We start from the raw sequence: 13,733 nt of genomic DNA, 5'->3' as shown, positions 1-13,733 counted from the left end.
CGCCGTGCAACCTGCATCCTTTTGCTCCTTGGTCTTTAGCCCTAAAAATCAGCCCTCTGGACTAATGCCGGGGGGTACACCCACTGATCCCAACCACAGCTGAAACTGGGCAATAGTCAACTAGTGACGGACATCTACAGTTTAAACGAGGCATGTTTCAACATAAACAAGCCAACAACCGCATATAAATGAAAAGAGAAAACATTTAGCAGAACATCACATCCACGGCAAATATCAACCAACAGAGATCCAGATCAACAAAGTCTGAAGCAACATCAAAATGCCAGCACCTTGTATAATGTAAGATAATCCAGAACTCCAGCATGGTACTCAAAACCAAGGACAGGTACAATGTGCATATATGTCTCTCTCGCGATACTACTCTTTAATGCATGGAGCAAGTACATTTGGAAGCATGAAGACAGCACTAAAGGGGCCTACGGTCGATTACACTCATTCGTCGTCGTCCTCATCGACATCAGCACCAGCAGATGAGTTGAGGGCGTTGAGCCGCTCCACGAGACTGGCCTTCCTCTGCTCATAGGTCAGCTTCTTGGGATTGTACCTGCAGCTAACAGTCACGTTAACTTGCAATCCAACCAAAGTGCTGAAATCAGTTGTCTGACTTTAATAAACAGCAGGATATATCTACCTCTTGTGCGTCTTTGGAGGTTCCTTGGTTGACTTTGCCATGGTAGGATCAGCACGAATGGCAGCATGAACCTTCTTGTACAGTGCTTCCATGTTATCAGCCTCAATCCCCTTCTTGATGTACTCACTGAAGTGAGATTGGTACTTCTCAGGTTCCTCATCAGCCAGTGACTGAAATAAGGGTAGGGCAGAAGTTAAAACGAGATTCAGTAAGCTGCTTCAGAAATAACAACATACTCCCTCCGCCCCATAATATAAGAACGTTTTTTAAGCTAAAACATTTTGAAAAACATTCTTATATTATGAGACGTAGGGAGTAGTACACTGCTTTAGGATACTTTATATGGATGAATCAGGCCCCAGATATCATTCAGAAACAATTCATGTATACAACAAGGATAACACTAGGGAATGAAAAAATTGCATTATAATACCACGAGGGCAAATGGATCCAACTCACCTTCATGTAGTCAGCAACATGGCCTCCATAGATGTATTTGCGGTGAATCTCAGCGTCCAGCTGCTTCTCATCCTTCTTGAAGCCAGCAAATCTCTTGTCACTGTGCGGAATATCAAGACCACCATCCAAAGCTCCCTGAAGCAGCAAACAGAATCACACAACTGTTATGCAGTAATCAGAGTTGCACCAAGTATTGAAGTGTTCAAAAAGGGTTTTGTATTAACAAGTGGCAGTTAAAAAAAAGGTGTTAATATCCTGAGGACAAAACAGTACAACCTCTGTAACTTTAATATAAGGTGTTTCTTGACACTGTCATGGACTCTAAAAACGTCTTATAAAAAGTTACAGAGGGAGTAATATTTTAGTATGGACATATAATGGGTCACCCTATACCTGGGCATAGATTAATCAGGCCGTAAGAATAATCGTTCCGCAAAGTTAAATAGCATATAGTTATGTTGTAGATCACGTAGGAACTTGACCAAATAAAATGAACTAAACCTGACACAAATTGTATGCCTGAGACATTCAAGTCAAAAACATGTGTACTGGCAAAACTAAGTGCAACCAACCATTCATAATTTCTTGCAGTTATACAATCACATCATAAAAGATGACATACCTTAAGGGCACCAAACACACGGTTTCCAGTAGTAGTCCTAATAAGGCCGACATCCAAGAGCGCACGGAAAGGCCTCCTCTCATCTGCCGGCTCAACAGAGAAGTCCTCCCCAGTGGCCTGGAGTCATAAGCAGAATTACAAGTATTTAATAAACGCAGCATCAGAAAAAGTTCGTATGAAAATAAGCATTTCAAAGCAAATTATACCTCAACATTGCCCTCATATTCCTGATCCAAATCACGGCACTTGAGCACACGACGGGCCAAAAGCAGACCAGTGCAGTACGCTACATGACGGATTAAATCAGTTGAACTGAATAAATTGGGCCGCATGCATCAAGATAAAAGTTATGCATTTTGAGTTGAAAAATCTACCTGCGGCATAGTTGGTAAGGCCAACTTCAAGACCATACCGAGGAAGCTCATGGGAATAGGCAGCAGCCATCACGATATCACCAGCGATGGTGGCGTACACAATTTGGGCAGTGACATCTTTGTTGGTCTAAGGTACTATTGTTAAGAGATACAATATCCATCTACTAGTACTAAAAACTATGGCCATAGATAATCACAATGGAGATGAATAGACGATTAACCAGTGCAAAACGTGGCAATGAACAACTCAAGGATACAAATCGCACAACAAACCGGTACTTGGGCGTGTTGTACTTGTTCTTGTCTTGGTTAGTGAGCCTGAGCCTGGCCCTGTAATCGGTCTTCCCCTCTGCAAAACAAGCGCAAACGAAAGGCAGCCCATCAGTGACACTATCGACTAAGCCAAGTACAGAATCGTCGAGGGATGGGGCTCAACGTACGTCTCCTTCTCTTGAACTTCACTTGGAACCGCTTGGAGTACGCCCTGGTCTTCTGGTTCTTCACAAACACCTGAAAATCCATCCAAAAATGCACATGAATACACCATGGACTCGAATCAATCAGAAAAGAAGCTGCTGGTTATAAACAGCATTAAGATCCAAAGAGCTTCCGGATCTTACCATCTCGCTCGCCTGCTGCTGCTGCTGCGGCGGCGGCGGCGGTTTTTCTTGGGGAGGGAGAGGAGTGGAGAAGTGGGAGAGGGGAGGGTTTAGAACGGCGTCGGGGCAGAGACCCCTGCTGGACTTGGGGGTTGCAGCTAGGGTTTGCTGCGGGACATGGGTGACGGACTGGGCCTTGGGCCTTGGGAAGTACTAGATGCGTGGACAGGCTTTTTTTGTCGAAAGAGACCCTCTGCCCATTGGAATTGCCAAAAAAGACCCTCTCCAAATGAAATTGACAAAAGGACCTCCTTGATTGTGGTGGCAGGCGCGGCAGGCGACACGTGGCACCTACCGTCACGCCAGGAGACGGTGGGCCCTGTCGCCACGCCTGTACGCGGCCACCCTGTGTAAAACGTGTTACCTACAACGCCGGGAGCTGGGACGGAACGGGCCAGGCCAGGTGGGCCCTGCCGCCACCGTACGAGGCGGCCAGCATTGCGGCTGCCACTCCCGGGCCGACAGCTCCTGCTGTGCTCGGGTCGAGGCATGGGCCAGACCGCCACCGCAGGAGGCGGCACCACTGTAACTGTTGCACGCGCACAACAGCGCCCTTGTTGCGGGCGACACTGATTCCCACGCACAGACGACAATGATTTTCACGGAAGGGGATCTAATGCTGTGAATTTTGGACGCCTTGTGCCGACACTCGGCGGTGCTCCTCTACACTATTCGCTTTGGCGGGAATCACTCACTCCGTTGGCTTTTGCTTCAGCGGACGCGACCGCATCAGTCACTCAGCTCTGCTTTTGCTTCAAGTGACGCGACCGCATTAATCACTCAGCGCTGCATTTGCTTCGGTCTATTGCTGTAGCCTGGGCGACAGCACTCAGGCATGCACTGCTTGCACTGTTTTGGATCACGCGTATTTCCCGCTTGATACGTCTCCAACATATCTATAATTTTTGATTGTTCCATACTATTATATTATCTGTTTTGGATGTTTTATATGCATTAATATGATATTCTATATTAATTTTGGGACTAAACTATTAACCTAGAGCGCATTGCCAGTTTCTGTTTTTCCTTATTTTAGAGTTTCGCAGAAAAGAAATACCAAACGGAGTCCAAACGAAATGAAACTTTCGCGATGATTTTTCTTGGACCAGAAGACATCCACATGACTTGGAGTACATGGTAGGGAAGCCACGAGGCACCCACAAGGAATTTAGTTAGTTCATGAGAGAGAGCCTTACCACCATGGTGGGATTCCGGCCATGGCTTGGCCCTCTTGCCGACGCGCTCGTCACCACCACAACACCGACGTACCCACAGCCGGTAAGCCGTGACCCTGATGTGCTCCTACTCGCCAATGTGAAGATATAGACAAAGTTCGGGAGGGCTGGAGGAGGAGAATCTAGGGGCAGGAGGCCGGTGGCGACGTCGTCGATTCCATGCTTGCGGAGGCACCTGCGGGACGATGGGTCGATTCGTTCAATGAGTATTGCCATGGACGGCTTAATGGGGAGGGGCGGCTCCTGGGATTTCGTTCTCCTTGATTTGGGGAGATGAGGAGATTACGTGGTGTGAGGCTTAATTACGGGAATAGATGAGTAGTTGTCAAGTTGGGTATACGTCCATATATTGCAGCTCCATGGGTCCACACGATCAGTGTAAACGGGTAGGGTATGGGTATACCCACTGATATAAGGCTATACACGTGCCCTACCCATGACTTAATGGGTAGGGTATGTGTACTATCCATGGGTATAAAATTGTGTTCATACCCTGTCCATGCGGGTATGGTATCCGCGGGTACCCGTACCCATGGGTAAAATTGCCATCCTTAACAACCCCTTTATCGTGTTTAGTGCAAGTTGGTGTTTGTTTGTGCAGGTATTTGGTGGCTTGTTGCGTTGTCTCCTACTGGATTGATACCTTGGTTCTCAAAAGCTGAGGGAAATACTTACTCTAGTTTGCTGCATCACCCTTTCCTCTTCAAGGGAAAAACCAACGCAAGCTCAAAAGATGGTAGGAAGGATTTCTGGTGTCGTTGCCGGAGTGATCTATGCCAAGCCAAGACATACCAAGTACTCATCATAAACTCTCATCCCTTGCATTACATTATTCGCCATTCGCCTCTCGTTTTCCTCTTCCCTCTTCTAAAATGATTTTTTTGAAAAGATTTGCCTTTTCTTCGCCCCTCTTCCATTCCTCTTCTTCTCTTGCTCGTTTGCTCGTTTGCCAGTTGCCACCATGTCTGAAACTGGGAAGGTTATCGTTGAAAATCTTGAGGAAAAACTAGAATCTTGTTCTTCGGATCATGATGAAAATCCGCCCAATTATAAAACAAAAATCTTTCGTGTGGGAGTGGTAATGTTATCGGGAAGAGTGTTATCCAAAATTCTTTGATTGTACGAGATCCATGCCTATTAATAAAACATATATTCTTCTTGAGACAAACTGTTATGCAGATGCTATTGTTATGCTTGTTGAGAAATTGGAAAGAAATTTTGTGCATCTTCATCCTGCCTTGCAAAAAGTGTTTTACGAACTTCCTAATATTAATCATCCAATAGCTAAAAATATTGCCACTATTATCCTTATGCGTGAATTCGATTTTTATAATATAAGAAGCTAGGGATATTTTCGCTTTCTATAAAAAGGATGTTGAACACCCTCCAATCATGGATATCCTTCATGATAAAGAAACTATGCGTAGTTTGGAATCTAGAGATTATCAATCTTATAGTGAAAATCTTAGGAGAAGAGTTCCCCATTCAGAGATCTCTTAATCTTTGTATCTTGAAACTTTTGAGGAGTTTGATTGGATAACTAGGGGAATTTATGTAGGATTTAATAGAGATTGGTTGAATAAAATGATGAAGGAACCTTTTGAAAACGAGCTTCGTATCTTATATGATGATATATACGATGATGATCCCGACTATGGGTTTATGAATGTTAAAATTACCAATCAAAGTCCTTTCCATGATTTAAGTTCTTCCACTAGGAGGGAGATAAAGGAAATACTAGAATTGCTTAGACGGGTTTTGGAGGATTTGATGAGAAAGGAATTACATACTGAAGAGGAGAACACTTAGATCTATACGTGTTTTTATGCCTAGCTAGGGGCGTTAAACAATAGCGCTTGTTGGGAGGCAACCCAATTTTTTTTTGTTTTTGCTTTTAGGGTCCTGTTTTGCTTTAAATAATTTATTTAGCCTCGGGTGAGATGTGTTTTTTATGTTTTAATTAGTGCTTGTGCCAAGTAAGACCTTTGGGATAGCTTATGGTGATAGTTGATTTGATCTTGCACCCAGTGACATAATTGATCTGAACTACTGGAACTCAATAAATTCTTGAATTTTTTACACAACATTAATAAACAAATTGTTTAGGTCGTCCTATTTTTTCAGTATTTTTGGAGTTACAAAAGTATAGGGGGATTAAGATTACTACAGACTGTTCTGTTTTTGATAGATTTTGTTTTTCGCGTGTTGTTTGCTTATTTTGATGCATCTATGGCTAGTATCGGGGTGTATGAACCATGAAAAAGTTGGAATACAGTAGATATTACACCAATATAAATAAAGAATGAGTTCACAATAGTACAAAAAGTGGTGATTTATTTTCTTATACTAACGGAGCTTACGAGATTTTCTGTTGAGTTTTGTGTTGTGAAGTTTTCAAGTTTTTGGTAAGGATTTGATGGACTATGGAATAAGGAGTGGCAAAAGCCTAATCTTGGGGATTCCCAAGGCACCCCAAGGTAATATTCAAGGACAACCAAGAGCCTAAGCCTGGGGATGCCCTAGAAGGCATCCCCTCTTTCGTCTTCGTCTATCGGCAACTTTATTTGAGGCTATTTTTTTATTCACTACATGATATGTGTTTTGCTTGGAGCGTCTTGTATGATTTGATTCTTTGCTTTTTAGTTTGCCACAATCATCCTTGCTGTACACACCTTTTGAGAGAGACAAGCATGAATCGTGATTTATTAGAATACTCTATGGGCTTCACTTATATCTTTTGAGCTAGGCAAATTTGCTCTAGTGCTTCACTTATATCTTTTTAGAGCACGGCGGTGGTTTTATTTTATAGAAATTGATGAACTCTCGCACTTCACTTATATTATTTTGAGAGTCTTTAAAACAGCATGGTAATTTTCTTTGGTTATAAAATTAGTCCTAATATGATAGGCATCCAAGAGGGATATAATAAAAACTTTCATATAAAGTGCATTGAATACTATGAGAAGTTTGATTCCTTATGATTGTTTTGAGATATGAAGATGGTGATATTAGAGTCATGCTAGTGAGTAGTTGTGAATTTGAGAAATACTTGTGTTAAACTTTGTGAGTCCCGTAGCATGCACGTATGGTGAACCGTTATGTGATGAAGTCGGAGCATAATTTATTTATTGATTGTCTTCCTTATGAGTGGCGGTCGGGGATGAGCGGTGGTCTTTTCCTACCAATCTATCCCCCTAGGAGCATGCACGTAGTACTTTGTTTCGATGACTAATAGACTTTTGCAATAAGTATGTGAGTTCTTTATGACTAATGTTGAGTCCATGGATTATACGCACTCTAACCCTTCCACCATTGCTAGCCTCTCTTGTACCGCGCAACTTTCGCTGGTACCATAAACCCACCATACACCTTCCTCAAAACAGCCACCATACCTACCTATTGTGGCATTTCCATAGCCATTTCGAGATATATTTCCATGCAACTTTCCACCATTCCGTTTATATGACACGCTCCATCATTGTCATATTGCATTGCATGATCATGTAGTTGACATCGTATTTGTGGCAAAGCGACTGTTCATAATTCTTTCATACATGTCACTCTTGATTCATTGCACATCCCAGTACACCACCGGAGGCATTCACATAGAGTCATATTTTGTTATAAGTATCGACTTGTAATTCTAGAGTTGTAAGTAAATAAAAGTGTGATGATCTTCATTATTCGAGCATTGTCCCATGTGAGGAAAGGATGATGGAGACTATGATTCCCCCACAAGTCGGGATGCGACTCCGGACGAAAAACAAAAAAGGCCAAAAAATGAGAGAAGGCCCAAATAAAAAAATAAAAAATGAGAGAAAAGATAGAAGGGGCAATGCTACTATCCTTTTACCACACTTGTGCTTCAAAGTAGCACCATGATCTTCATGATAGAGAGTCTCCTATGTTGTCACTTTCATATACTAGTGGGAATTTTCATTATAGAACTTGGCTTGTATAATCCAATGATGGGCTTCCTCAAAATGCCCTAGGTCTTCGTGAGCAAGCGAGTTGGATGCACACCCACTTAGTTTCTTCTTGAGCTTTCACAAACTTATAGCTCTAGTGCATCTGTTGCACGGCAATCCCTACTCACTCACATTGATATATATTGATGGGCATCTCCATAGCCCGCTGATATGCCCATTTGATGTGAGACTATCTCCTTCTTTTTGTCTTCTCCACAACCACCTTCTATTCCACCTATAGTGTTATATCCATGGCTCACGCTCATGTATTGCATGAAAGTTGAAAAAGTTTGAGAACATCAAAAGTATGAAACAATTGCTTGGCTTGTCATCGGGGTTGTGCATGATTTGAATATTTTGTGTGATGAAGATGGAGCATAGCCAGACTATATGATTTTGTGGGGATAAGCTTTCTTTGGCCATGTTATTTTGAAAAGACATAATTATTTTGTTAGTATGCTTGAAGTATTATTGTTTTTATGTCAATATTAAACTTTTGTTTTGAATCATACAGATCTGAACATTCATGCCACAATAAAGAGAATTACATGGATAAATATGTTAGGTAGCATTCCACATCAAAAATTCCGTTTTTATCATTTACCTACTCAAGGACGAGTAGGAATTAAGCTTGGGGATGTTTGATACGTCTCCAATGTATCTATAATTTTTGAGTGTTCCATGCTATTATATTATCTGTTTTGGATGTTTTATATGCATTAATATGCTATTTTATATTAATTTTGGGACTAACCTATTAACCTATAGCCCAGTGCGAGTTCCTGTTTTTCCTTGTTTTAGAGTTTCACAGAAAAGGAATACCAAACAGAGTCCAAATGGAATGAAACTTTCGTGATGATTTTTCTTAGACCAGAAGACATCCAAAGGACTTGGAGTACATGGCAAGGAAGCCATGAGGCACCCACAAGGACGGAGGGCGCGCCCCCACCCTTGTGGGCCGCTCGTGACTCCACTGACCTATTTCTTCCGCCTATATATTCTCAAATACCCCAAAACCTTCCAGGGGAGCCATGAAACCACTTTTCCACCGTCACAACCTTCTGTACCCATGAGATCCCATCTAGGGGTCTTTTCCGGCGTCCTGTCGGAGGGGGATTCAATCACGGAGGGCTTCTGAAAGTGCGTTAAGTCGACTAGAGGGGGGTGAATAGGCGATTTTTACAAATTCATCACTGAGGAATTTCACAGTGAGGAAATCCCTAAGTCACGAACTACTAGCAGCGGAATAATTACTCAGATGCAAGCATAACAGAACAGAAGCACAGTCATCATGATGAAATTAAAACAAGCATAGAGTACAGAAAGTGTAAACACAAGATAAGCAGGCTGAAGACAAAGTGACTGAAGAAATTGAACTGAGAAATTTGAGAAAGTCTTTAGTCAAAGCCTTCAAACAGTTGCGATCAAGTACACAACACAATAATGAGGAAGTGGAAGGGTTGAGGAAATAGAACCAGTTAGCTCGATGAAGAAAATGATTTGGTAGACCAGTTCCAACTACTGTGACAGTCGTACGTCTGGTTGGAGCGGCTAGGTATTTAAACCTGAGGGCACACAGTCCTCACTGTATTCTCCTTGAGCTAAGGTTACTAAGACCTCGCCCAATCACGTGGTAAGTCTTCAGGTGACTTCCAAACCTTCACAAACTCGGTCACTCGGCGATCCACAATTTCCTCTTGGATGCTCTAGACCATGACGCCTAACCGTCTGGAAGATGCACAGTCTTCAAAGGTAACAAGCGTCGGATCCACACAGGAACAATCTCTCCAGTGATGCTCAATGACTTTGGGTTTGTGGGTGTTTGGTTTGGGGTTTTGGCTTTTTTCTCACTTCATGATTTTCGCTCAAAGTCCTCGGAGGATGGGATGCTCTCAATGACAATTGTCAGTTTCTCACGGAGCAGCCAACCAACTAGTGGTTGTAGGGGGCGGCTATTTATAGCCTAGGGAGCAGCCCAACATGATAAGACATAAATACCCTTCAATGATATGACCATTAGGTGGGTAGATATTTTGGGACAACTGGCGCATAGCATAACAACTGTCAGAAATTTTACTATCAAATTCCTCAGGGCTATCATGTTCCTCACTTGTAGGCAATCCGCACTGGCGAATTCCTAACTCCTCAGTCGGAGCAAATTCCTCAGAGACCAGAAGAACTTTGTCTCTGTCACTGAAGAAATTGACTGAACTATATGAGATTTCCAATGGCTTCACTCGAAGGGATTGGTAGGTGTAGGATTTTGAGATGAGCATCACTTGGAAACTTTTCCTTAGTTTTTCCTCGACCCCCTTTAACAGTACGGTGTTTCCTATGACTTAAGAAAGAGAAAGTGAAACTACGAAAACAAAAGTCTTCACGCTTCATATTCCTCGCATGAATATCAAGTCTTCACGGTCACACCAATTTCTTCACTTTCAAAGTCTTCAGAAAGCCAAAGTCTTCAGTTGAAGACATTCATTTTTAGGGGTCGGCTTTCTCTGTAAATATCAAACTCCTCGTAGACTTTTAGACCCGTGTGCACTCACAAACACATTAGTCCCTTAACCTATAAGTCTTCGATACACCAAAATCACTAAGGGGCACTAGATGCACTTACAATCTCCCCCTTTTTTTGGTGATTGATGACAATATAGGTTAAGTTTTCAACGGGGATAAACATATGAAGTGTAAATACTGATATTGAGGAATTTGATTGCAAGATATAGAAGAACTCCCCTTGAATATGTGCATATGTGAGGAAATTGCTTTTGAGAAGCAATGCACATTGAAGAGTAGAATCATGGAGATCTCCCCCTATATCTTGTAATTCATACACACATTTAACATATGATATGAAGAATTTGAAATGCATGATGAAATATGGTGACTGATGTAATTCAGCATGCGTGCATTAACATATATGAGGAAATAACATGCAGAAGAACATAGCAAAAGTATCAAACCACCATAAGAGTTAAGATTACAAATCAATCCAACAAAGTTTTCAAAAGAACGAGAGTTGTAACTTAGCAAAAAAACACCCATATAGATAGACCCGCTTGAAGACTAACTCAAATTTCTCCCCCTTTGTCATTGAATGACCAAAAGGGACGAAAAATAAGGACTAACACCCCTGAAGAATATCATCACGAAGTCGATGGAGGAGCGCCAACGTTGTTAGGGTCGTTTGTTGATGTAGGGCCTGCTGCTGTGTCGGCCAAGTCTTCATTTTCACCAGTCTTGCACGATGAAGAATAGGAGCTGGCCACCAAGTGAGGAACTTTGACCTTGTTGAATCTTCGAAGGTGGCTGAGACCAGTCAAATTCCTGCTTGAAGCCCATTTGCTTAAGATCTTCTTCACCGTAGAGATGAGATAGAACAACCCGGGTGCGATCAAATACTTCATGCAGATAGTAATGGTTCTTCTTCACAGAATTATGTGTGATTGTTATGTTCTGAAGAAGTGAACCAAACTGTCGTTTGACCCATTTGTGGTTGCGATCGACCTTTTAGTGAAGACTGAGGAGAAGCTCACAATCAGTCAGCACCCTGGGAGCAGTGGCTTGAGGATTTTGCTTTGAAGCATTTGTGGAAGTGTCATGCGTGGCAGAGTCATCATTAGTGGAGTAGGAAGCAGCTTTGCGAAACTGGCCATCCAATGGACGAGTGCCTTCATCAATAATAGCAGCCTTGCCCTTCTCATCAGATGAGGAAATAGGTCGTTCGAAGACTTCAATGGGCGGAAAGTAGCTGAGATGATTTTGAAAGTCAGCCTTGTAATTGATTAAAGACCTCGATCTGAGAAATCTCGTAATCCAAGGAGCGTAGGGCTTCAACTCAAAAGGTGACAGTGCAACATTTGCCATAGTCCTCATGAATAAATCATGGTAGTTGATTAGAACTCCATGGATGATGTTGAATAGCAGATTTTTCATGATGCCAATGACCTCTTCTTCATTAGAGTTGTGGCATTTAATTGGACCGAGGGTCTTGGTCAAAATTATGTAGACAGTTCTTGGCACATAGAGCAATTCCTTCACGAAGAATTTGGTTCTTGGGGCTTGACCAGGCTTCAGAAGCTTCATCAACACTTGCATGTAATGATCAGATAGTTCAGGTTCATGGTAGATGAGCCGCGCACCTTCAAGGGGAGGACTGAATGGCAGGACATGAAGTAATTAAGAGGTCGGTGCTTTGAAGTGAGTGTTCTTAGTCGTCCAGTCCAACACCCAAGATTTCACATCTTCAGCGTTGCCGGTGATGTGCAACATAGCGTAGAACTGAAGAATTAGCTCTTCGTTCCAGTCAACGATGTCGGTGCAGAAGTTGAGCAGCCCAGCATCATGAAGAACACTAAGGACTAGGGTGAAGCAAGGCAACGACTCCATATCAACATGAGGAATATGCTTATGGTCAAAGATCTTGTCTTTGTCGAAAAGCAGAGAAGAATAGAAATTCATCTGACTTGTAGTCCAGAAACGCTTCCTTTAAAGACGAGCAGAGTCATAAGGGGTGTAATCAGTGAAGAATACATGCTCACGAAAGAAGTCGTCAGCTTTGAACTTCTGTTTCTTTGAGAAGGGGTTCTTCGGCCTGGGCTGAGGAGTATCAGTCAATGTCTTCACAGCCTCATGTATCATGTTCTCAGGAGCCGCGGGCTGAGGAATTTCAGTAGCAATATCTTCAGTGGTAGCCTGGGTCTCCATTTCTTCAATAGCATGAGCATCAACACTAGTGGCTGGAATTTCTTCAGGAATGGTGAGCAGTGGAGCTTGAGGTTCATCAGACCCGGTATGAATTTCTTCTATCTGAAGTGGGGACTGAGGAATTTGTTGCAGAGGAGTGAATAGTGGTGAATTGGGGTGATGACTTTCCCAGTAGTCATTATTCAGAATTGGAGTGGAGCACCCAATGTCCATGTCTTCATCTTCTTCATCAATTTCCTCGACGCCTGCCTCTTCAGCTGTGAACTGAGGCATGGACGATGATACCAATGGAGTAGACGCAATGTTGTCCACTTCAATTTCCTCATCCAACTGCTTTGTCGGAGCAGTAGAAAGATTTTCTTCATCTGATCCACTAGGGATTTCATAATCCTCACCAAAGGGAACGATCTCCTTTGATGGCGTGCTTGAGACTGGAATAGCATCTATTGGATTTTCAAATGAGCTCGTCAAAGTCTTCACTTTCTTTGGTGCTAAAGACTCTGAGGCAGTGGATGCTTTCCTTTTCTTCACTGCTGCTCGCTCCGCAGCTTTGGTTTCTTCGCTTCTAATGCAGAAGGAAGAACAGGACTTGGCGTTGGTGCAGGAGGAGCAGAGGAAGTTGGTTCATTTACCTCAGGCGCAACTAATGCAGTTGCCCTGGCTTGTTCAGTGTCTTCAGGTGTAGCGACAGATGCTTTAGCTGGCCTGGCTTGTTCTTCAGGCGCAACACTAGAGGTTGCCCTGGCAATTTCATCAGCGGCTGGAATAGCTTCATTAGCCCTGGTACTTTCATTTTCATCAGCAGCCTGATTTTCATCAGCGGTGTTGGCATGATCTTCAGTTGGCTAGGCAGATGCTTCAGGCTGAGGAGATTCATGCTGCGTTGGGGCTGCAACATTGGAGGTGAATCCCTTCGCCATGTTGATGAATCTGACTTTGACTCCCAACCAATCTGCATGGTAGACATCAAATTCATCACTGAGTGCCTTGATCTCAGCTTGCACAGTCACAAGTTCATCAGTTGTCATTTTGAACGTTTTTCTTCAGAAAATGC

The 13,733-nt window shown here is 42.8% G+C and overlaps 1 protein-coding gene across 1 annotated transcript; it reads right to left on the bottom strand.

Moving 5' to 3' along the window:
- Positions 1–265: 265 nt before the first annotated feature.
- LOC123189163 (60S ribosomal protein L5-1) lies at positions 266–2,906 on the bottom strand. The gene is made up of 9 exons (XM_044601509.1): positions 2,728–2,906; positions 2,548–2,617; positions 2,365–2,456; positions 2,108–2,234; positions 1,940–2,019; positions 1,734–1,850; positions 1,112–1,246; positions 653–822; positions 266–565 (listed from the first exon to the last, which is right to left on the bottom strand). The coding sequence occupies exons 1-9, from the start codon at positions 2,728–2,730 to the stop codon at positions 454–456; spliced, it is 906 nt and encodes a 301-aa protein (XP_044457444.1). The 5' UTR covers positions 2,731–2,906; the 3' UTR covers positions 266–453.
- Positions 2,907–13,733: the final 10,827 nt, after the last annotated feature.

The sequence above is a fragment of the Triticum aestivum genome, chromosome 2A, assembly GCF_018294505.1.
Source record: "Triticum aestivum cultivar Chinese Spring chromosome 2A, IWGSC CS RefSeq v2.1, whole genome shotgun sequence".
NCBI lineage: Eukaryota > Viridiplantae > Streptophyta > Magnoliopsida > Poales > Poaceae > Triticum > Triticum aestivum.
Note: the sequence above shows the minus strand (reverse complement) of the source record. Positions and strands in the feature narration are given on the sequence as shown.

Bases quoted from the DNA above. Each gene is read 5' to 3' on its own strand.
- LOC123189163 (XM_044601509.1), bottom strand. The intron at 2,235-2,364 runs GTATCCTTGAGT...ATAGTACCTTAG, and splicing joins ACCGGTTTGTTGTGCGATTT to ACCAACAAAGATGTCACTGC. The intron at 1,247-1,733 runs GTATGTCATCTT...TTGCTGCTTCAG, and splicing joins GTGTGTTTGGTGCCCTTAAG to GGAGCTTTGGATGGTGGTCT.